We start from the raw sequence: 25,959 nt of genomic DNA, 5'->3' as shown, positions 1-25,959 counted from the left end.
TGTCACATCCCCTCCGTCCCCCAGCGGTCCGTCCCGTGTCACATCCCCTCCGTCCCCCAGGGGTCCGTCCCGTGTCACATCCCCTCCGTCCCCCAGCGGTCCGTCCCGTGTCACATCCCCTCCGTCCCCCAGGGGTCCGTCCCCCAGTGGTCCGTCCCGTGTCACATCCCCTCCGTCGCCCAGCGGTCCATCCCCCAGGGGTCCGTCCCGTGTCACATCCCCTCCGTCCCCCAGCGGTCCGTCCCGTGTCACATCCCCTCCGTCCCCCAGCGGTCCGTCCCGTGTCACATCCCCTCCGTCCCCCAGGGGTCCGTCCCGTGTCACATCCCCTCCGTCCCCCAGGGGTCCGTCCCGTGTCACAACCCCTCCGTCCCCCAGGGGTCCGTCCCGTGTCACATCCCCTCCGTCCCCCAGGGGTCCGTCCCGTGTCACATCCCCTCCGTCCCCCAGGGGTCCGTCCCGTGTCACAACCCCTCCGTCCCCCAGGGGTCCGTCCCGTGTCACATCCCCTCCGTCCCCCAGCGGTCCGTCCCGCGTCACATCCCCTCCGTCCCCCAGCGGTCCGTCCCATGTCACATCCCCTCCGTCCATCCCCCAGGGTCCGTCCCATGTCACATCCCCTCCGTCCCCCAGCGGTCCGTCCCCCAGCGGTGCGTCAAGTGTCACATCCCCTCCGTCCCCCAGTGGTCCGTCCCGTGTCACATCCCCTCCGTCCCCCAGCGGTGCGTCAAGTGTCACATCCCCTCCGTCCCACAGTGGTCCGTCCCGTGTCACATCCCCTCCGTCCCCCAGCGGTCCGTCCCGTGTCACATCCCCTCCGTCCCCCAGCGGTCCGTCCCGTGTCACATCCCCTCCGTCCCCCAGCGGTCCGTCCCGTGTCACATCCCCTCCATCCCCCAGCGGTCCATCCCCCAGGGGTCCGTCCCGTGTCACATCCCCTCCGTCCCCCGTCACATGCCCTCCGTCCCCCAGCGGTCCGTCCCGCGTCACATGCCCTCCGTCCCCCAGCGGTCCGTCCCGTGTCACATGCCCTCCGTCCCCCAGCGGACCGTCCGCGTCACATGCCCTCCGTCCCCCAGCGGTCCGTCCCGCGTCACATGCCCTCCGTCCCCCAGCGGTCCGTCCCGCGTCACATCCCCTCCGTCCCCCAGCGGTCCGTCCCGCGTCACATGCCCTCCGTCCCCCAGCGGTCCGTCCAGCGTCACATGCCCTCCGTCCCCCAGCGGTCCGTCCCGCGTCACATGCCCTCCGTCCCCCAGCGGTCCGTCCCGCGTCACATGCCCTCCGTCCCCCAGCGGTCCGTCCCGCGTCACATGCCCTCCGTCCCCCAGCGGTCCGTCCCGCGTCACTCGCCCTTCGTCCCCCAGCGGTTCGTCCCGCGTCACATCCCCTCCGTCCCCCAGGGGTCCGTCCCGCGTCACATCCCCTCCGTCCCCCAGGGGTCCGTCCCGCGTCACATCCCCTCCGTCCCCCAGCGGTCCGTCCCCCAGCGGTGCGTCAAGTGTCACATCCCCTCCGTCCCCCAGCGGTCCGTCCCGCGTCACATGCCCTCCGTCCCCCAGCGGTCCGTCCCGCGTCACATGCCCTCCGTCCCCCAGCGGTCCGTCCCGCGTCACTCGCCCTCCGTCCCCCAGCGGTCCGTCCCGCGTCACATCCCCTCCGTCCCCCAGCGGTCCGTCCCGTGTCACATCCCCTCCGTCCATCCCCCAGGGGTCCGTCCCGTGTCACATCCCCTCCGTCCCCCAGCGGTCCGTCCCGTGTCACATCCCCTCCGTCCCCCAGTGGTCCGTCCCGTGTCACATCCCCCTCCGTCCCCCAGGGGTCCGTCCCGTGTCACATCCCCTCCGTCCCCCAGCGGTCCGTCCCATGTCACATCCCCTCCATCCCCCAGCGGTCCATCCCCCAGGGGTCCGTCCCGTGTCACATCCCCTCCGTCCCCCGTCACATCCCCTCCGTCCCCCAGCGGTCCATCCCCCAGGGGTCCGTCCCGTGTCACATCCCCTCCGTCCCCCGTCACATCCCCTCCGTCCCCCAGCGGTCCGTCCCGTGTCACATCCCCTCCGTCCCCCAGCGGTCCGTCCCGTGTCACATCCCCTCCGTCCCCCAGGGGTCCGTCCCGTGTCACATCCCCTCCGTCCCCCAGGGGTCCGTCCCATGTCACATCCCCTCCGTCCCCCAGCGGTCCATCCCCCAGGGGTCCGTCCCCCAGCGGTCCGTCCCGTGTCACATCCCCTCCGTCCCCCAGCGGTCCGTCCCGTGTCACATCCCCTCCGTCCCCCAGCGGTCCATCCCCCAGGGGTCCGTCCCGTGTCACATCCCCTCCGTCCCCCAGCGGTCCGTCCCGTGTCACATCCCCTCCGTCCCCCAGCGGTCCATCCCCCAGGGGTCCGTCCCGTGTCACATCCCCTCCGTCCCCCAGCGGTCCGTCCCGTGTCACATCCCCTCTGTCCCCCAGCGGTCCATCCCGTGTCACATCCCCTCCGTCCCCCAGCGGTCCGTCCCGTGTCACATCCCCTCCGTCCCCCAGCGGTCCGTCCCGTGTCACATCCCCTCCGTCCCCCAGCGGTCCGTCCCGTGTCACATCCCCTCCGTCCCCCAGCGGTCCGTCCCGTGTCACATCCCCTCCGTCCCCCAGCGGTCCGTCCTGTGTCACATCCCCTCCGTCCCCCAGGGGTCCATCCCGTGTCACATCCCCTCCGTCCCCCAGCGGTCCGTCCTGTGTCACATCCCCTCCGTCCCCCAGCGGTCCGTCCCATGTCACATCCCCTCCGTCCCCCAGCGGTCCGTCCCATGTCACATCCGCTCCGTCCCCCAGCGATCCATCCCCCAGGGGTCCGTCCCGTGTCACATCCCCTCCGTCCCCCAGCGGTCCGTCCCGTGTCACATCCCCTCCGTCCCCCAGCGGTCCGTCCCCCGTCACATCCCCTCCGTCCCCCAGGGGTCCGTCCCGTGTCACATCCCCTCCGTCCCCCAGCGGTCCGTGTCACATCCCCTCCGTCCCCCAGCGGTCCGTCCCCCATCGGTCCGTCCCGTGTCACATCCCCTCCGTCCCCCAGCGGTCCATCCCGTGTCACATCCCCTCCGTCCCCCAGCGGTCCGTCCCGTGTCACATCCCCTCCGTCCCCCAGCGGTCCGTCCCGTGTCACATCCCCTCCGTCCCCCAGCGGTCCGTCCCGTGTCACATCCCCTCCGTCCCCCAGCGGTCCGTCCCGTGTCACATCCCCTCCGTCCCCCAGCGGTCCGTCCCGTGTCACATCCCCTCCGTCCCCCAGCGGTCCGTCCCGTGTCACATCCCCTCCGTCCCCCAGCGGTCCGTCCCGTGTCACATCCCCTCCGTCCCCCAGCGGTCCATCCCGTGTCACACCCCCTCCGTCCCCCAGCGGTCCGTCCCGTGTCACATCCCCTCCGTCCCCCAGCGGTCCGTCCCATGTCACATCCCCTCCGTCCCCCAGCGGTCCGTCCTGTGTCACATCCCCTCCGTCCCCCAGCGGTCCGTCCCATGTCACATCCCCTCCGTCCCCCAGCGGTCCGTCCTGTGTCACATCCCCTCCGTCCCCCAGCGGTCCGTCCCGTGTCACATCCCCTCCGTCCCCCAGCGGTCCGTCCCGTGTCACATCCCCTCCGTCCCCCAGCGGTCCGTCCCCCGTCACATCCCCTCCGTCCCCCAGGGGTCCGTCCCGTGTCACATCCCCTCCGTCCCCCAGCGGTCCGTCCCCCATCGGTCCGTCCCGTGTCACATCCCCTCCGTCCCCCAGCGGTCCATCCCGTGTCACATCCCCTCCGTCCCCCAGCGGTCCGTCCCGTGTCACATCCCCTCCGTCCCCCAGCGGTCCGTCCCGTGTCACATCCCCTCCGTCCCCCAGCGGTCCGTCCCGTGTCACATCCCCTCCGTCCCCCAGCGGTCCGTCCCGTGTCACATCCCCTCCGTCCCCCAGCGGTCCGTCCCGTGTCACATCCCCTCCGTCCCCCAGCGGTCCGTCCCGTGTCACATCCCCTCCGTCCCCCAGCGGTCCGTCCCGTGTCACATCCCCTCCGTCCCCCAGCGGTCCATCCCGTGTCACACCCCCTCCGTCCCCCAGCGGTCCGTCCCGTGTCACATCCCCTCCGTCCCCCAGCGGTCCGTCCCATGTCACATCCCCTCCGTCCCCCAGCGGTCCGTCCTGTGTCACATCCCCTCCGTCCCCCAGCGGTCCATCCCGTGTCACATCCCCTCCGTCCCCCAGCGGTCCGTCCTGTGTCACATCCCCTCCGTCCCCCAGCGGTCCGTCCCGTGTCACATCCCCTCCGTCCCCCAGCGGTCCGTCCCGTGTCACATCCCCTCCGTCCCCCAGCGGTCCGTCCCGTGTCACATCCCCTCCGTCCCCCAGCGGTCCGTCCCCCGTCACATCCCCTCCTTCCCCCAGCGGTCCGTCCCCCAGCGGTCCGTCCCCCAGCGGTCCGTCCCGTGTCACATCCCCTCCGTCCCCCAGCGGTCCATCCCGTGTCACATCCCCTCCGTCCCCCAGCGGTCCGTCCCGTGTCACATCCCCTCCGTCCCCCAGCGGTCCGTCCCGTGTCACATCCCCTCCGTCCCCCAGCGGTCCGTCCCGTGTCACATCCCCTCCGTCCCCCAGCGGTCCGTCCCGTGTCACATCCCCTCCGTCCCCCAGCGGTCCGTCCCGTGTCACATCCCCTCCGTCCCCCGTCACATCCCCTCCGTCCCCCAGCGGTCCATCCCCCAGGGGTCCGTCCCGTGTCACATCCCCTCTGTCCACCAGCGGTCCGTCCCGTGTCACATCCCCTCCGTCCCCCGTCACATCCCCTCCGTCCCCCAGCGGTCCATCCCCAAGGGGTCCGTCCCGTGTCACATCCCCTCCGTCCCCCAGCGGTCCGTCCCGTGTCACATCCCCTCCGTCCCCCAGCGGTCCGTCCCGTGTCACATCCCCTCCGTCCCCCAGGGGTCCGTCCCGTGTCACATCCCCTCCGTCCCCCAGCGGTCCATCCCCCAGGGGTCCGTCCCCCAGCGGTCCGTCCCGTGTCACATCCCCTCCGTCCCCCAGCGGTCCGTCCCGTGTCACATCCCCTCCGTCCCGTGTCACATCCCCTCCGTCCCCCAGCGGTCCGTCCCGTGTCACATCCCCTCCGTCCTCCAGCGGATCCGTCCCGTGTCACATCCCCTCCGTCCCCCAGCGGTCCGTCCCCCAGCGGTCCATCCCGTGTCACATCCCCTCCGTCCCCCCGCGGTCCGTCCCCCAGCGGTCCGTCCCGTGTCACATCCCCTCCGTCCCCCAGCGGTCCGTCCCGTGTCACATCCCCTCCGTCCCCCAGCGGTCCGTCCCCCAGCGGTCCATCCCGTGTCACATCCCCTCCGTCCCCCAGCGGTCCGTCCCGTGTCACATCCCCTCCGTCCCCCAGCAGTCCGTCCCGTGTCACATCCCCTCCGTCCCCCAGCGGTCCGTCCCGTGTCACATCCCCTCCGTCCCCCAGCGGTCCATCCCCCAGGGGTCCGTCCCGTGTCACATCCCCTCCGTCCCCCGTCACATCCCCTCCGTCCCCCAGCGGTCCGTCCCATGTCACATCCCCTCCGTCCCCCAGCGGTCCATCCCCCAGGGGTCCGTCCCCCAGCGGTCCGTCCCGTGTCACATCCCCTCCGTCCCCCAGCGGTCCGTCCCGTGTCACATCCCCTCCGTCCCCCAGCGGTCCGTCCCGTGTCACATCCCCTCCGTCCCCCAGCGGTCCGTCCCGTGTCACATCCCCTCCGTCCCCCAGCGGTCCGTCCCCCAGGGGTCCGTCCCGTGTCACATCCCCTCCGTCCCCCAGGGGTCCGTCCCCCAGGGGTCCGTCCCCCAGGGGTCCGTCCCGTGTCACATCCCCTCCGTCCCCCAGCGGTCCGTCCCCCAGGGGTCCGTCCCCCAGGGGTCCGTCCCCCAGGGGTCCGTCCCGTGTCACATCCCCTCCGTCCCCCAGCGGTCCGTCCCATGTCACATCCCCTCCGTCCCCCAGCGGTCCATCCCCCAGGGGTCCGTCCCCCAGCGGTCCGTCCCGTGTCACATCCCCTCCGTCCCCCAGCGGTCCGTCCCGTGTCACATCCCCTCCGTCCCCCAGCGGTCCGTCCCGTGTCACATCCCCTCCGTCCCCCAGGGGTCCGTCCCGTGTCACATCCCCTCCGTCCCCCAGCGGATCCGTCCCCCGTCACATCCCCTCCGTCCCCCAGCGGTCTGTCCCGTGTCACATCCCCTCCGTCCCCCAGCGGTCCGTCAGCGATAATAAATTAGAATCACTCGCAGAATTGAGCGATAGCGATTGGTGGGGAAATTCATCAAACACTAAAAGTAATGAGAGCGACAATTCTGCAACTCGGAAAATTTCAGGGTTTTTGATTTGATTACATTATTGAATCATTTTTATTTTTTGTTATATTTATTATAATTTATGATTTTGTGTTTCAAGCGTCATCACACCCGGGATGTGTCTGGGCGCGGGTCCGGACAGATGAGTTCTTCCTCAGAATTCCAGGCCTACAATATAGAACGCCAAATTTCCATGCAAAACAATTCTACCGCTTTCATCGCCTAAAATCTGACCTAATCATTTTTCATTAAAAAAAAAAAAAAAAAAAATTTTCTAAAATTTTGCAAATAAATAATTTTCATAATTTTCGGCCAAAAAGTTTTCTGCTCCATTTCTGTGGTGAAAAAAATCCCCCAAGTGATTGTGAAGCTAAAAGCCGGGTTTATTTTCACCCCTTCCAGACCGCCCACCACACACATCCTGCAACAGTGCCAAACAACGTATCTGGATGTCATTTCATGCATGGGATAGTGTGGGTGGGTGCGGCGTGGCGGTGGGCGCGGCGTGGCGGTGGGTGCGGCGTGGCGGGGAACTGGCAATCTCTCCAGAGAGGCAGAACGAGGATCTACTTATGTAAAGAAAGCTAGTAATCAGGAACAGTGATCTCTGTGTTTTCCCAGTGAGCCCATCCCCCACACAGAGGGAACACAGTTAACCTCTTCCAAGCCACTGATATTAGTACAGTGACAGTGCATTTTTTTTTAAAAAGGACTAATCACAGTATTGGTGTCACTCAGTGTCAGATTTGTCCGCTACAATGTTGCGGTCTCGGGGGGAAAAAAAAAAAAAAAAAAGAAAAATCACACAAAATTGTAGAGTAACGCCGTAGCACAAAAAACGTCCTGGACATGAAGGGGGGGAAATCCTTCCGGAGCTGAAGTGGTTAAAGAAAACATCACAAAAATACAACAAAAATATACTTACTGGACACATGCTGGGCTCTCCTTTACATAAACGAGGAAAACGTCACTCATCCCATCTCTGCACCATAACTATGTGATAGGGAACGCCCCTCCCCCACCCCCACCCCACACCCGGCCCACACACACACCTCGCATTACCCACCCGATCCCTGACCATCTCCGGCACCGCCGACAGCTCCTCCCTCTGGATCTCCAGGAACTCGGGCAGAATCACCAACTTCACCTCTTCATCGTATTCATACTGCTCATCGCTCATGTCAAATCCGCCCTCCATCCCTAGAGAGACGCCGAGATAAAGGGGGAGGGGTCACATAACCAGCAAAACATCAGAAATACAACACACCGCACGATACAACACCCCGCACGATACAACACACCCCACACGATACAACACACCCCACACGATACAACACACCCCACACGATACAACACATCACACACGATACAACACACCCCACACGATACAACACATCACACACGATACAACACACCCCACACGATACAACACACAACACACACCACACGATACAACACACCACACGATACAACACACCCCACACGATACAACACACAACACACACCACACGATACAACACACCCCACACGATACAACACACCCCACACGATACAACACACAACACACACCACACGATACAACACACCCCACACGATACAACACACCCCACACGATACAACACACCCCACACGATACAACACACCCCACACGATACAACACACCCCACACGATACAACACACCCCACACGATACAACACACACCACACGATACAACACGCCCCACACGATACAACACGCCCCACACGATACAACACGCCCCACACGATACAACACGCCCCACACGATACAACACGCCCCACACGATACAACACGCCCCACACGATACAACACACCCCACACGATACAACACACCCCACACGATACAACACACAACACACACCACACGATACAACACACACCACACGATACAACACACCCCACACGATACAACACACCCCACACGATACAACACCCCCCACACGATACAACACCCCCCACACGATACAACACGCCCCACACGATACAACACGCCCCACACGATACAACACACCCCACACGATACAACACACCCCACACGATACAACACACCCCACACGATACAACACACAACACACACCACACGATACAACACACCCCACACGATACAACACACCCCACACGATACAACACACCCCACACGATACAACACACCCCACACGATACAACACACCCCACACGATACAACACACCCCACACGATACAACACACACCACACGATACAACACACACCACACGATACAACACACACCACACGATACAACACCCCACACGATACAACACCCCACACGATACAACACCCCACACGATACAACACACCACACGATACAACACGCCCCACACGATACAACACGCCCCACACGATACAACACAACACACCACACGATACAACACACCCCACACGATACAACACACCCCACACGATACAACACACCCCACACGATACAACACACCCCACACGATACAACACACACCACACGATACAACACGCCCCACACGATACAACACCCCACACGATACAACACCCCACACGATACAACACCCCACACGATACAACACACCACACGATACAACACGCCCCACACGATACAACACGCCCCACACGATACAACACAACACACCACACGATACAACACGCCCCACACGATACAACACGCCCCACACGATACAACACGCCCCACACGATACAACACACCCCACACGATACAACACACCACACACGATACAACACGATACAACACGATACAACACACCCCACACGATACAACACACCCCACACGATACAACACACCCCACACGATACAACACACCACACACACCCCACACGATACAACACACCCCACACGATACAACACACCCCACACGATACAACACATCACACGATACAACACATCACACGATACAACACACCCCGCGATACAACACACCCCGCGATACAACACGATACAACACCCCCCACACGATACAACACCCCCCACACGATACAACACACCACACGATACAATACAACACACGATTCAACACACGATACAATACAACACACGATACAATACAACACACGATACAATACAACACACGATACAACACAACACACGATACAACACAACACACCACACGATACAACACACCACACGATACAACACACCACACGATACAATACACCACACGATACAACACACCACACGATACAACACACCACACGATACAACACACCACACGATACAATACACCACACGATACAATACACCACACGATACAACACACCACACGATACAACACACCACACGATACAACACACCACACGATACAACACACCACACACGATACAACACACCACACGATACAACACACCACACGATACAATACAACACACGATACAATACAACACACTACACGATACAATACACCACACGATACAACAGACTTCTTGGGCATTATAAAATCTTTTTTCGCACATTTAAAAAAAATATTTTGGGCCTGAAGACTCTCAAACATGATCTGTCTTCTGAAAGCAGAGACCCCGGAGAATAAAATAAATGGTTTTCTATATATACAGTGCAGAGACCCCCGGAGAGAAGAATTCTTACCGATAGCGAGGCGGGTGGGTTTCTTGCGGGGGGGATCCCCGGTGGTGGAGTTGGAGTCATCAGATTTCTGCTAAAATAAAAAATATAATTGTTAAAATGGAAAGTAGAACAACATTGTATATATTAGATTCTCTACACACATAGTGAGGATCCACCGATACCACATTACATAGGAGAGGAGCCTGAAAAAAGACACAAGTCCAACCCATGTGTGTGATTGTATGTCAGTGTTACATTGTATATCATGTATGCTGTGTGATTATATGTCAGTGTTACATTGTATATCATGTATGTTGTGTGATTATATGTCAGTGTTACATTGTATATCATGTATGTTGTGTGATTATATGTCAGTGTTACATTGTATATCATGTATGGTGTGTGATTATATGTCAGTATTACATTGTATATCATGTATGCTGTGTGATTATATGTCAGTGTTACATTGTATATCATGTATGTTGTGTGATTATATGTCAGTGTTACATTGTATATCATGTATGTTGTGTGATTATATGTCAGTGTTACATTGTATATCATGTATGTTGTGTGATTATATGTCAGTGTTACATTGTATATCATGTATGTTGTGTGATTATATGTCAGTGTTACATTGTATATCATGTATGTTGTGTGATTATATGTCAGTGTTACATTGTATATCATGTATGTTGTGTGATTATATGTCAGTGTTACATTGTATATCATGTATGTTGTGTGATTATATGTCAGTGTTACATTGTATATCATGTATGTTGTGTGATTATATGTCAGTGTTACATTGTATATCATGTATGTTGCAGTCGTTCAGGTGATTATCTAATCGTTTTTTTTAACTATTGATTTCCCCCGCTGAGACCACAGCCTGTGGAAGGGAATCCACATCCTTACAGTAAAGAACCCTCTACATAGTTTAAGGTTAAACCTCCTTTCTTCTAATTTTGATGAGTGGCCACAAGTCTTGTTACACTCCCGCTGGAGATGGATGAATGGAGACATGGCTGGATGGAAAGAGACATGGCTGGATGGATGGCTGGATGGATGGAAAGAGACATGGCTGGATGGATGGCTGGATGGATGGATAGAGACATGGCTGGATGGATGGCTGGATGGATGGATAGAGACATGGCTGGATGGATGGATGGATGGATGGATGGATAGAGACATGGCTGGATGGATGGATGGATGGAAAGAGACATGGCTGGATGGCTGGATGGAAAGAGACATGGATGGATGGATGGATGGAAAGAGACATGGATGGATGGAAAGAGACATGGCTGGATGGAAAGAGACATGGATGGATGGATGGATGGATGGAAAGAGACATGGATGGATGGAAAGAGACATGGATGGATGGATGGAAAGAGACATGGATGGATGGATGGAAAGAGACATGGATGGATGGATGGATGGAAAGAGACATGGCTGGATGGATGGATGGAAAGAGACATGGATGGATGGATGGATGGAAAGAGACATGGATGGATGGAAAGAGACATGGATGGATGGATGGATGGATGGAAAGAGACATGGATGGATGGAAAGAGACATGGATGGATGGATGGAAAGAGACATGGATGGATGGATGGAAAGAGACATGGATGGATGGATGGAAAGAGACATGGATGGATGGATGGAAAGAGACATGGATGGATGGATGGATGGATGGAAAGAGGCATGGATGGATGGATGGAAAGAGGCATGGATGGATGGATGGAAAGAGGCATGGATGGAAAGAGACATGGATGGATGGATGGATGGATGGATGGAAAGAGACATGGATGGATGGAAAGAGACATGGATGGATGGATGGAAAGAGACATGGATGGAAAGAGACATGGATGGATGGATGGATGGAAAGAGACATGGATGGATGGAAAGAGACATGGATGGATGGAAAGAGACATGGATGGATGGATGGAAAGAGACATGGATGGATGGATGGAAAGAGACATGGATGGATGGATGGAAAGAGACATGGATGGATGGATGGAAAGAGACATGGATGGATGGAAAGAGACATGGATGGATGGATGGAAAGAGACATGGATGGATGGATGGAAAGAGACATGGATGGATGGATGGAAAGAGACATGGATGGATGGATGGAAAGAGACATGGATGGATGGATGGAAAGAGACATGGATGGATGGATGGAAAGAGACATGGATGGATGGATGGAAAGAGACATGGATGGATGGATGGAAAGAGACATGGATGGATGGATGGATGGAAAGAGACATGGATGGATGGATGGATGGAAAGAGACATGGATGGATGGATGGATGGAAAGAGACATGGATGGATGGATGGATGGAAAGAGACATGGATGGATGGATGGATGGAAAGAGACATGGATGGATGGATGGATGGAAAGAGACATGGATGGATGGATGGATGGAAAGAGACATGGATGGATGGATGGAAAGAGACATGGATGGATGGATGGAAAGAGACATGGATGGATGGATGGATGGATGGAAAGAGACATGGATGGATGGATGGAAAGAGACATGGATGGATGGAAAGAGACATGGATGGATGGATGGAAAGAGACATGGATGGAAAGAGACATGGATGGAAAGAGACATGGATGGAAAGAGACATGGATGGATGGATGGAAAGAGACATGGATGGATGGATGGATGGATGGATGGAAAGAGACATGGATGGATGGATGGATGGATGGAAAGAGACATGGATGGATGGATGGATGGAAAGAGACATGGATGGATGGATGGAAAGAGACATGGATGGATGGATGGAAAGAGACATGGATGGATGGATGGAAAGAGACATGGATGGATGGATGGAAAGAGACATGGATGGATGGAAAGAGACATGGATGGATGGATGGAAAGAGACATGGATGGATGGATGGAAAGAGACATGGATGGATGGATGGAAAGAGACATGGATGGATGGATGGAAAGAGACATGGATGGATGGATGGAAAGAGACATGGATGGAAAGAGACATGGATGGATGGATGGAAAGAGACATGGATGGAAAGAGACATGGATGGATGGATGGAAAGAGACATGGATGGAAAGAGACATGGATGGATGGATGGAAAGAGACATGGATGGATGGATGGAAAGAGACATGGATGGATGGATGGAAAGAGACATGGATGGAAAGAGACATGGATGGATGGATGGAAAGAGACATGGATGGATGGATGGATGGAAAGAGACATGGATGGATGGATGGATGGAAAGAGACATGGATGGATGGATGGATGGAAAGAGACATGGATGGATGGATGGAAAGAGACATGGATGGATGGATGGAAAGAGACATGGATGGATGGATGGAAAGAGACATGGATGGATGGATGGATGGAAAGAGACATGGATGGATGGATGGAAAGAGACATGGATGGATGGATGGATGGAAAGAGACATGGATGGATGGATGGAAAGAGACATGGATGGATGGATGGAAAGAGACATGGATGGAAAGAGACATGGATGGAAAGAGACATGGATGGATGGATGGAAAGAGACATGGATGGATGGATGGAAAGAGACATGGATGGATGGATGGAAAGAGACATGGATGGATGGATGGAAAGAGACATGGATGGATGGATGGAAAGAGACATGGATGTATGGATGGAAAGAGACATGGATGTATGGATGGAAAGAGACATGGATGGATGGATGGAAAGAGACATGGATGGATGGAAAGAGACATGGATGGATGGATGGAAAGAGACATGGATGGATGGATGGAAAGAGACATGGATGGATGGATGGAAAGAGACATGGATGGATGGATGGATGGAAAGAGACATGGATGGATGGATGGATGGAAAGAGACATGGATGGATGGATGGAAAGAGACATGGATGGATGGATGGAAAGAGACATGGATGGAAAGAGACATGGATGGATGGATGGAAAGAGACATGGATGGATGGATGGAAAGAGACATGGATGGAAAGAGACATGGATGGATGGATGGAAAGAGACATGGATGGAAAGAGACATGGATGGATGGATGGAAAGAGACATGGATGGATGGATGGAAAGAGACATGGATGGAAAGAGACATGGATGGATGGATGGAAAGAGACATGGATGGAAAGAGACATGGATGGATGGATGGAAAGAGACATGGATGGAAAGAGACATGGATGGATGGATGGAAAGAGACATGGATGGATGGATGGAAAGAGACATGGATGGAAAGAGACATGGATGGATGGATGGAAAGAGACATGGATGGATGGATGGAAAGAGACATGGATGGATGGATGGAAAGAGACATGGATGGAAAGAGACATGGATGGATGGATGGAAAGAGACATGGATGGAAAGAGACATGGATGGATGGATGGAAAGAGACATGGATGGAAAGAGACATGGATGGATGGATGGAAAGAGACATGGATGGATGGATGGAAAGAGACATGGATGGATGGATGGAAAGAGACATGGATGGAAAGAGACATGGATGGATGGATGGAAAGAGACATGGATGGAAAGAGACATGGATGGATGGATGGAAAGAGACATGGATGGATGGATGGAAAGAGACATGGATGGATGGATGGAAAGAGACATGGATGGATGGATGGAAAGAGACATGGATGGAAAGAGACATGGATGGATGGATGGAAAGAGACATGGATGGAAAGAGACATGGATGGATGGATGGAAAGAGACATGGATGGATGGATGGAAAGAGACATGGATGGATGGATGGAAAGAGACATGGATGGATGGATGGAAAGAGACATGGATGGATGGAAAGAGACATGGATGGATGGATGGATGGATGGAAAGAGACATGGATGGATGGATGGATGGATGGAAAGAGACATGGATGGAAAGAGACATGGATGGATGGATGGAAAGAGACATGGATGGATGGATGGATGGAAAGAGACATGGATGGATGGAAGGATGGAAAGAGACATGGATGGATGGATGGAAAGAGACATGGATGGATGGATGGAAAGAGACATGGATGGATGGATGGAAAGAGACATGGATGGATGGATGGAAAGAGACATGGATGGATGGATGGATGGAAAGAGACATGGATGGATGGATGGATGGAAAGAGACATGGATGGATGGATGGATGGATGGAAAGAGACATGGATGGATGGATGGATGGATGGAAAGAGACATGGATGGATGGATGGATGGAAAGAGACATGGATGGATGGATGGAAAGAGACATGGATGGATGGATGGAAAGAGACATGGATGGATGGATGGATGGAAAGAGACATGGATGGATGGATGGATGGATGGAAAGAGACATGGATGGATGGATGGATGGATGGAAAGAGACATGGATGGATGGATGGATGGATGGAAAGAGACATGGATGGATGGATGGATGGAAAGAGACATGGATGGATGGATGGAAAGAGACATGGATGGATGGATGGATGGAAAGAGACATGGATGGATGGATGGAAAGAGACATGGATGGATGGATGGATGGAAAGAGACATGGATGGATGGATGGATGGAAAGAGACATGGATGGATGGATGGATGGAAAGAGACATGGATGGATGGATGGAAAGAGACATGGATGGATGGATGGATGGAAAGAGACATGGATGGATGGATGGATGGAAAGAGACATGGATGGATGGATGGAAAGAGACATGGATGGATGGATGGATGGATACATCGATGGATGGATGGACACACGGATGGGGGAGGGGGGCTCTTACCGGTTTGGGGGTTCTCTTGAGGTGTAGGAAGGCCCTCTGGCCGGTCTTGTTGTAGTGTCGTTCTACATAAGATCTTCCGTACCCCAGGAAGGTGTTCATACAGATGTAAAGACCGCCATCCGATTCCTACAAGACGGGAGAAGAGTCATCACTATCTCTGATATCGGGGGATTCCTTACAAGCCACTCCCACCTGTACAGTAGAGCTACACCCCCCCCTCCCCCGATGATCTCTCCTGCAGAGGTTGCCGATTCTCTCAGATAACAAGTGGAGGGAAATCGGCCAAGCTGATAACTTCCAACATTGTAACTGAACTTCCTTCTCAGATGAAAGGGATAACCTTCTGTGTGTAAAGAAATAATCCGACCAATCTGTGTAAAGATTTCACTTAAAGTCTAAATCTTTTTCTGACACTTCTTTCCTTCCTTCTTTCTTTCTTTCTTCAAGTAAATAATAATATTTTTTGCTAGAAAATGACTTGGATCCCCAAAGATGACACATATTGTAGCAGAGACCCTGGGGAATAAAACGGCGATTTCCGCGATATTTTATGTCACGCTCGAATTGCCCCGCGATGTTTCAATCTTAATTTTTGGGGAAAAAATTCACTTCAACAAATAAAAAAAAAATAAAAAAAAAAAAAACTGTAAAATTAGCCCGATTTTTTTTTTTGTTTGTTTTAATGTGAAAGACGATGTGACTCCGCGAGATTCGTGATCGGTCGCGATTCTAATTTTTGCCAGAATTGTGCAACTCTACTGTACAGCCCTCCAATCACTGCAATGTGCCCCTCCTGGGTGATCCCTCCTCCCCTAAATCCAGCCACACCTCCTCCAGCAGCTCCGGGTGACACAGTAGGCCGCGGCTGGGGGGAGGCGGGGTGACCCACAGTAGGCGGAGGTCGGGGTGACACACAGTAGGCGGAGGTCGGGGTGACACACAGTAGGCCGAGGTCGGGGTGACACACAGTAGGCCGAGGTCGGGGTGACACACAGTAGGCCGAGGTCGGGGTGACACACAGTAGGCCGAGGTCGGGGTGACACACAGTAGGCGGAGGTCGGGGTGACACACAGTAGGCGGAGGTCGGGGTGACACACAGTAGGCGGAGGTCGGGGTGACACACAGTAGGCGGAGGTCGGGGTGACACACAGTAGGCGGAGGTCGGGGTGACACACAGTAGGCGGAGGTCGGGGTGACACACAGTAGGCGGAGGTCGGGGTGACACACAGTAGGCGGAGGTCGGGGTGACACACAGTAGGCGGAGGTCGGGGTGACACACAGAAGGCGGAGGTCGGGGTGACACACAGAAGGCGGAGGTCGGGGGTGGGGTGACACACAGTAGGCGGAGGTCGGGGTGACACACAGTAGGCGGAGGTCGGGGGTGGGGTGACACACAGTAGGCGGAGGTCGGGGTGACACACAGTAGGCGGAGGTCGGGGTGACACACAGTAGGCGGAGGTCGGGGTGACACACAGTAGGCGGAGGTCGGGGGTGGGGTGACACACAGTAGGCGGAGGTCGGGGGTGGGGTGACACACAGTAGGCGGAGGTCGGGGGCGGGGTGACACACAGTAGGCGGAGGTCGGGGGCGGGGTGACACACAGTAGGCCGAGGTCGGGGTGACACACAGTAGGCCGAGGTCGGGGTGACACACAGTAGGCGGAGGTCGGGGTGACACACAGTAGGCGGAGGTCGGGGTGACACACAGTAGGCGGAGGTCGGGGTGACACACAGTAGGCGGAGGTCGGGGTGACACACAGTAGGCGGAGGTCGGGGTGACACACAGTAGGCGGAGGTCGGGGTGACACACAGTAGGCGGAGGTCGGGGTGACACACAGTAGGCGGAGGTCGGGGTGACACACAGTAGGCGGAGGTCGGGGTGACACACAGAAGGCGGAGGTCGGGGTGACACACAGAAGGCGGAGGTCGGGGGTGGGGTGACACACAGTAGGCGGAGGTCGGGGTGACACACAGTAGGCGGAGGTCGGGGGTGGGGTGACACACAGTAGGCGGAGGTCGGGGTGACACACAGTAGGCGGAGGTCGGGGTGACACACAGTAGGCGGAGGTCGGGGTGACACACAGTAGGCGGAGGTCGGGGGTGGGGTGACACACAGTAGGCGGAGGTCGGGGGTGGGGTGACACACAGTAGGCGGAGGTCGGGGGCGGGGTGACACACAGTAGGCGGAGGTCGGGGGCGGGGTGACACACAGTAGGCGGAGGTCGGGGGCGGGGTGACACACAGTAGGCGGAGGTCGGGGGCGGGGTGACACACAGTAGGCGGAGGTCGGGGGCGGGGTGACCCACAGTAGGCGGAGGTCGGGGGCGGGGTGACCCACAGTAGGCGGAGGTCGGGGGCGGGGTGACCCACAGTAGGCGGAGGTCGGGGGCGGGGTGACCCACAGTAGGCGGAGGTCGGGGGCGGGGTGACCCACAGTAGGCGGAGGTCGGGGGCGGGGTGACCCACAGTAGGCGGAGGTCGGGGGCGGGGTGACCCACAGTAGGCGGAGGTCGGGGTGACCCACAGTAGGCGGAGGTCGGGGTGACCCACAGTAGGCGGAGGTCGGGGGCGGGGTGACCCACAGTAGGCGGAGGTCGGGGGCGGGGTGACCCACAGTAGGCGGAGGTCGGGGGCGGGGTGACCCACAGTAGGCGGAGGTCGGGGGCGGGGTGACCCACAGTAGGCGGAGGTCGGGGGCGGGGTGACCCACAGTAGGCGGAGGTCGGGGGCGGGGTGACCCACAGTAGGCGGAGGTCGGGGGCGGGGTGACCCACAGTAGGCGGAGGTCGGGGGCGGGGTGACCCACAGTAGGCGGAGGTCGGGGTGACCCACAGTAGGCGGAGGTCGGGGTGACCCACAGTAGGCGGAGGTCGGGGTGACCCACAGTAGGCGGAGGTCGGGGGGCGGGGTGACCCACAGTAGGCGGAGGTCGGGGGGCGGGGTGACCCACAGTAGGCGGAGGTCGGGGGGCGGGGTGACCCACAGTAGGCGGAGGTCGGGGGGCGGGGTGACCCACAGTAGGCGGAGGTCGGGGGGCGGGGTGACCCACAGTAGGCGGAGGTCGGGGGGCGGGGTGACCCACAGTAGGCGGAGGTCGGGGGGCGGGGTGACCCACAGTAGGCGGGGGGCGGGGTGACCCACAGTAGGCGGAGGTCGGGGGCGGGGTGACCCACAGTAGGCGGAGGTCGGGGGCGGGGTGACCCACAGTAGGCGGAGGTCGGGGGCGGGGTGACCCACAGTAGGCGGAGGTCGGGGGCGGGGTGAGACAGTAGGCGGAGGTCGGGGGCGGGGTGAGACACAGTAGGCGGAGGTCGGGGGCGGGGTGACCCACAGTAGGCGGAGGTCGGGGTGACCCACAGTAGGCGGAGGTCGGGGGGCGGGGTGACACACAGTAGGCAGAGGTCGGGGGCGGGGTGACACACAGTAGGCGGAGGTCGGGGGCGGGGTGACCCACAGTAGGCGGAGGTCGGGGGCGGGGTGACACACAGTAGGCGGAGGTCGGGGCGGGGTGACACACAGTAGACGGAGGTCGGGGGCGGGGTGAGACAGTAGGCGGAGGTCGGGGGCGGGGTGAGACAGTAGGCGGAGGTCGGGGGCGGGGTGAGACAGTAGGCGGAGGTCGGGGGCGGGGTGAGACAGTAGGCGGAGGTCAGGGGCGGGTGAGGTTGGCTCTATGGGAGGTGCCCCTATAATACGATATAAGGCACCCCTAGTCTCTCTATGGAGGGAGCGCATAGTCCAGCATATACGGCACCCCTAGTCTCTATGGGGAGGGGGGCGCATAGTCCAGCATATACGGCACCCCTAGTCTCTCTATGGGGAGGGGCGCGCATAGTCCAGCATATACGGCACCCCTAGTCTCTCTATGGGGAGAGGGGCGCATAGTCCAGCATATACGGCACCCCTAGTCTCTATGGGGAGGGGGGCGCATAGTCCAGCATATACGGCACCCCTAGTCTCTATGGGGAGGGGGGCGCATAGTCCAGCATATACGGCACCCCTAGTCTCTATGGGGAGGGGGGCGCATAGTCCAGCATATACGGCACCCCTAGTCTCTCTATGGGGAGAGGGGCGCATAGTCCAGCATATACGGCACCCCTAGTCTCTATGGGGAGGGGGGCGCATAGTCCAGCATATACGGCACCCCTAGTCTCTATGGGGAGGGGGGCGCATAGTCCAGCATATACGGCACCCCTAGTCTCTATGGGGAGGGGGGCGCATAGTCCAGCATATACGGCACCCCTAGTCTCTCTATGGGGAGGGGGGCGCATAGTCCAGCATATACGGTACCCCTAGTCTCTCTATGGGGAGGGGGGCGCATAGTCCAGCATATACGGCACCCCTAGTCTCTCTATGAGGAGGGGGGCGCATAGTCCCGCATATACGGCACCCCTAGTCTCTATGGGGAGGGGGGCGCATAGTCCAGCATATACGGCACCCCTAGTCTCTCTATGGGGAGGGGCGCGCATAGTCCAGCATATATGGCACCCCTAGTCTCTCTATGGGGAGGGGGGCGCATAGTCCAGCATATACGGCACCCCTAGTCTCTCTATGGGGAGCGCATAGTCCAGCATATATGGCACCCCTAGTCTCTCTATGGGGAGGGGGGGCGCATAGTCCCGCATATACGGCATCCCTAGTCTCTCTATGGGGAGGGGGGCGCATAGTCCAGCATATACGGCACCCCTAGTCTCTCTATGGGGAGGGGGGCGCATAGTCCAGCATATACGGCACCCCTAGTCTCTCTATGGGGAGGGGGGCGCATAGTCCCGCATATACGGCACCCCTAGTCTCTCTATGGGGAGGGGCGCGCATAGTCCTGCATATACGGCATCCCTAGTCTCTCTATGGGGAGGGGGGCGCATAGTCCAGCATATACGGCACCCCTAGTCTCTCTCTATGGGGAGGGGCGCGCATAGTCCCGCATATACGGCACCCCTAGTCTCTCTATGGGGAGGGGCGCGCATAGTCCAGCATATACGGCACCCCTAGTCTCTATGGGGAGGGGGGCGCATAGTCCAGCATATACGGCACCCCTAGTCTCTCTATGGGGAGGGGCGCGCATAGTCCCGCATATACGGCACCCCTAGTCTCTCTATGGGGAGGGGCGCGCATAGTCCAGCATATACGGCACCCCTAGTCTCTCTATGGGGAGGGGCGCGCATAGTCCCGCATATACGGCACCCCTAGTCTCTCTATGGGGAGGCGGGCGCATAGTCCCGCATATACGGCACCCCTAGTCTCTATGGGGAGGGGCGCGCATAGTCCAGCATATACGGCACCCCTAGTCTCTCTATGGGGAGGGGCGCGCATAGTCCCGCATATACGGCACCCCTAGTCTCTATGGGGAGGGGCGCGCATAGTCCAGCATATACGGCACCCCTAGTCTCTCTATGGGGAGGGGCGCGCATAGTCCCGCATATACGGCACCCTTAGTCTCTCTATGGGGAGGGGGGCGCATAGTCCAGCATATACGGCACCCCTAGTCTCTCTATGGGGAGGGGCGCGCATAGTCCAGCATATACGGCACCCCTAGTCTCTCTATGGGGAGGGGCGCGCATAGTCCCGCATATACGGCACCCTTAGTCTCTCTATGGGGAGGGGGGCGCATAGTCCAGCATATACGGCACCCCTAGTCTCTCTATGGGGAGGGGGGCGCATAGTCCAGCATATACGGCACCCCTAGTCTCTCTATGGGGAGGGGCGCGCATAGTCCAGCATATACGGCACCCCTAGTCTCTATGGGGAGGGGGGCGCATAGTCCAGCATATACGGCATCCCTAGTCTCTCTATGGGGAGGGGGCGCATAGTCCAGCATATACGGCATCCCTAGTCTCTCTATGGGGAGGGGCGCGCATAGTCCAGCATATACGGCACCCCTAGTCTCTCTATGGGGAGGGGGGCGCATAGTCCAGCATATACGGCACCCCTAGTCTCTATGGGGAGGGGCGCGCATAGTCCAGCATATACGGCACCCCTAGTCTCTCTATGGGGAGGGGGGCGCATAGTCCAGCATATACGGCACCCCTAGTCTCTCTATGGGGAGGGGCGCGTATAGTCCAGCATATACGGCACCCCTAGTCTCTCTATGGGGAGGGGGGCACATAGTCCCGCATATACGGCACCCCTAGTCTCTCTATGGGGAGGGGCGCGCATAGTCCCGCATATACGGCACCCCTAGTCTCTCTATGGGGAGGGGCGCGCATAGTCCAGCATATACGGCACCCCTAGTCTCTCTATGGGGAGGGGCGCGCATAGTCCCGCATATACGGTACCCCTAGTCTCTCTATGGGGAGGGGCGCGCATAGTCCCGCATATACGGCACCCCTAGTCTCTCTATGGGGAGGGGGGCGCATAGTCCCGTATATACGGCACCCCTAGTCTCTCTATGGGGAGGGGCGCGCATAGTCCAGCATATACGGCACCCCTAGTCTCTCTATGGGGAGGGGCGCATAGTCCAGCATATACGGCACCCCTAGTCTCTCTATGGGGAGGGGGGCGCATAGTCCCGTATATACGGCACCCCTAGTCTCTCTATGGGGAGGGGCGCGCATAGTCCAGCATATACGGCACCCCTAGTCTCTCTATGGGGAGGGGGGCGCATAGTCCCGTATATACGGCACCCCTAGTCTCTCTATGGGGAGGGGCGCGCATAGTCCAGCATATACGGCACCCCTAGTCTCTCTATGGGGAGGGGCGCGCATAGTCCCGCATATACGGCACCCCTAGTCTTTCTATGGGGAGGGGCGCGCATAGTCCCGCATATACGGCACCCCTAGTCTCTATGGGGAGGGGGGCGCATAGTCCAGCATATACGGCACCCCTAGTCTCTCTATGGAGAGGGGGGCGCATAGTCCAGCATATACGGCACCCCTAGTCTCTCTATGGGGAGGGGCGCATAGTCCAGCATATACGGCACCCCTAGTCTCTCTATGGGGAGGGGGGCGCATAGTCCAGCATATACGGCACCCCTAGTCTCTCTATGGGGAGGGGGGCGCATAGTCCCGCATATACGGCACCCCTAGTCTCTCTATGGGGAGGGGGGCGCATAGTCCCGCATATACGGCACCCCTAGTCTCTCTATGGGGAGGGGGGCGCATAGTCCAGCATATACGGCACCCCTAGTCTCTCTATGGGGAGGGGCGCGCATAGTCCAGCATATACGGCACCCCTAGTCTCTCTATGGGGAGGGGCGCGCATAGTCCCGCATATACGGCACCCCTAGTCTCTCTATGGGGAGGGGCGCGCATAGTCCCGCATATACGGCATCCCTAGTCTCTCTATGGGGAGGGGCGCGCATAGTCCAGCATATACGGCACCCCTAGTCTCTCTATGGGGAGGGGCGCGCATAGTCCCGCATATACGGCACCCCTAGTCTCTATGGGGAGGAGCGCGCATAGTCCAGCATATACGGCACCCCTAGTCTCTCTATGGGGAGGGGCGCGCATAGTCCCGCATATACGGCACCCCTAGTCTCTCTATGGGGAGGGGCGCGCATAGTCCTGCATATACGGCACCCCTAGTCTCTATGGGGAGGGGCGCGCATAGTCCCGCATATACGGCACCCCTAGTCTCTATGGGGAGTGGCGCGTATAGTCCAGCATATACGGCACCCCTAGTCTCTCTATGGGGAGGGGCGCGCATAGTCCAGCATATACGGCACCCCTAGTCTCTCTATGGGGAGGGGCGCGTATAGTCCAGCATATACGGCACCCCTAGTCTCTCTATGGGGAGGGGCGCGCATAGTCCAGCATATACGGCACCCCTAGTCTCTCTATGGGGAGGGGGGCGCATAGTCCTGCATATACGGTACCCCTATTCTCTCTATGGGGAGGGGGGCGCATAGTCCAGCATATACGGCACCCCTAGTCTCTCTATGGGGAGGGGGGCGCATAGTCCAGCATATACGGCACCCCTAGTCTCTCTATGGGGAGGGGCGCGCATAGTCCCGTATATACGGCACCCCTAGTCTCTCTATGGGGAGGGGGGCGCATAGTCCCGCATATACGGCACCCCTAGTCTCTCTATGGGGAGGGGGGCGCATAGTCCTGCATATACGGTACCCCTAGTCTCTCTATGGGGAGGGGGGCGCATAGTCCAGCATATACGGCACCCCTAGTCTCTCTATGGGGAGGGGCGCGCATAGTCCAGCATATACGGCACCCCTAGTCTCTCTATGGGGAGGGGGGCGCATAGTCCAGCATATACGGCACCCCTAGTCTCTCTATGGGGAGGGGCGCGCATAGTCCAGCATATACGGCACCCCTAGTCTCTCTATGGGGAGGGGGGGCGCATAGTCCAGCATATACGGCACCCCTAGTCTCTCTATGGGGAGGGGCGCGCATAGTCCCGTATATACGGCACCCCTAGTCTCTATGGGGAGGGGGGCGCATAGTCCCGCATATACGGCACCCCTAGTCTCTCTATGGGGAGGGGGGCGCATAGTCCAGCATATACGGCACCCCTAGTCTCTATGGGGAGGGGGGCGCATAGTCCCGCATATACGGCACCCCTAGTCTCTATGGGGAGGGGCGCGCATAGTCCCGCATATACGGCACCCCTAGTCTCTCTATGGGGAGGGGGGCGCATAGTCCAGCATATACGGCACCCCTAGTCTCTCTATGGGGAGGGGCGCGCATAGTCCAGCATATACGGCACCCCTAGTCTCTCTATGGGGAGGGGCGCGTATAGTCCAGCATATACGGCACCCCTAGTCTCTCTATGGGGAGGGGGGCGCATAGTCCAGCATATACGGCACCCCTAGTCTCTCTATGGGGAGGGGCGCGTATAGTCCAGCATATACGGCACCCCTAGTCTCTCTATGGGGAGGGGGGCGCATAGTCCAGCATATACGGCACCCCTAGTCTCTCTATGGGGAGGGGCGCGCATAGTCCCGTATATACGGCACCCCTAGTCTCTCTATGGGGAGGGGCGCGCATAGTCCCGCATATACGGCATCCCTAGTCTCTCTATGGGGAGGGGGGCGCATAGTCCAGCATATACGGCACCCCTAGTCTCTCTATGGGGAGGGGCGCGCATAGTCCCGTATATACGGCACCCCTAGTCTCTCTATGGGGAGGGGGGCGCATAGTCCAGCATATACGGCACCCCTAGTCTCTCTATGGGGAGGGGCGCGCATAGTCCCGCATATACGGCACCCCTAGTCTCTCTATGGGGAGGGGCGCACATAGTCCCGCATATACGGCATCCCTAGTCTCTCTATGGGGAGGGGCGCGCATAGTCCAGCATATACGGCACCCCTAGTCTCTCTATGGGGAGGGGCGCGCATAGTCCCGCATATACGGCACCCCTAGTCTCTCTATGGGGAGGGGCGCGCATAGTCCAGCATATACGGCACCCCTAGTCTCTATGGGGAGGGGGGCGCATAGTCCAGCATATACGGCACCCCTAGTCTCTCTATGGGGAGGGGGGCACATAGTCCAGCATATACGGCACCCCTAGTCTCTCTATGGGGAGGGGGGCGCATAGTCCCGTATATACGGCACCCCTAGTCTCTCTATGGGGAGGGGCGCGCATAGTCCAGCATATACGGCACCCCTAGTCTCTATGGGGAGGGGGGCGCATAGTCCAGCATATACGGCACCCCTAGTCTCTCTATGGGGAGGGGGGCGCATAGTCCCGTATATACGGCACCCCTAGTCTCTCTATGGGGAGGGGGGCGCATAGTCCCGCATATACGGCACCCCTAGTCTCTATGGGGAGGGGGGCGCATAGTCCAGCATATACGGCACCCCTAGTCTCTCTATGGGGAGGGGGGCGCATAGTCCCGTATATACGGCACCCCTAGTCTCTCTATGGGGAGGGGCGCGCATAGTCCCGTATATACGGCACCCCTAGTCTCTCTATGGGGAGGGGCGCGCATAGTCCCGCATATACGGCACCCCTAGTCTCTCTATGGGGAGGGGGGCGCATAGTCCAGCATATACGGCACCCCTAGTCTCTATGGGGAGGGGGGCGCATAGTCCCGCATATACGGCACCCCTAGTCTCTATGGGGAGGGGCGCGCATAGTCCCGCATATACGGCACCCCTAGTCTCTCTATGGGGAGGGGGGCGCATAGTCCAGCATATACGGCACCCCTAGTCTCTCTATGGGGAGGGGCGCGCATAGTCCCGCATATACGGCACCCCTAGTCTCTCTATGGGGAGGGGGGCGCATAGTCCAGCATATACGGCACCCCTAGTCTCTCTATGGGGAGGGGCGCGCATAGTCCAGCATATACGGCACCCCTAGTCTCTCTATGGGGAGGGGCGCGTATAGTCCAGCATATACGGCACCCCTAGTCTCTCTATGGGGAGGGGGGCG

At 58.3% G+C, this 25,959-nt stretch overlaps 1 protein-coding gene across 4 annotated transcripts in view; it reads right to left on the bottom strand.

Annotated features, from left to right (window-relative positions):
- Positions 1–25,959, bottom strand: part of USP5 (ubiquitin specific peptidase 5) — a gene marked incomplete in the record, with an annotated part of 74,129 nt that overhangs the window by 46,204 nt on the left and 1,966 nt on the right. For 2 of the 4 annotated variants that reach the window (XM_077467101.1, XM_077467103.1), the window contains 3 exon segments: positions 7,396–7,529; positions 9,933–9,999; positions 15,635–15,760. In XM_077467101.1, the coding sequence (XP_077323227.1) occupies positions 7,396–7,529; positions 9,933–9,999; positions 15,635–15,760 (327 nt within the window). 4 annotated transcript variants of the gene reach the window in all.

Source organism: Lithobates pipiens, unplaced genomic scaffold (assembly GCF_037356315.1).
Source record: "Lithobates pipiens isolate NorthernLeopardFrog02 unplaced genomic scaffold, aLitPip1_a1.2 Scaffold_47, whole genome shotgun sequence".
Taxonomy (NCBI): domain Eukaryota; kingdom Metazoa; phylum Chordata; class Amphibia; order Anura; family Ranidae; genus Lithobates; species Lithobates pipiens.
This window is presented reverse-complemented; position numbering and strand designations above follow the sequence as displayed.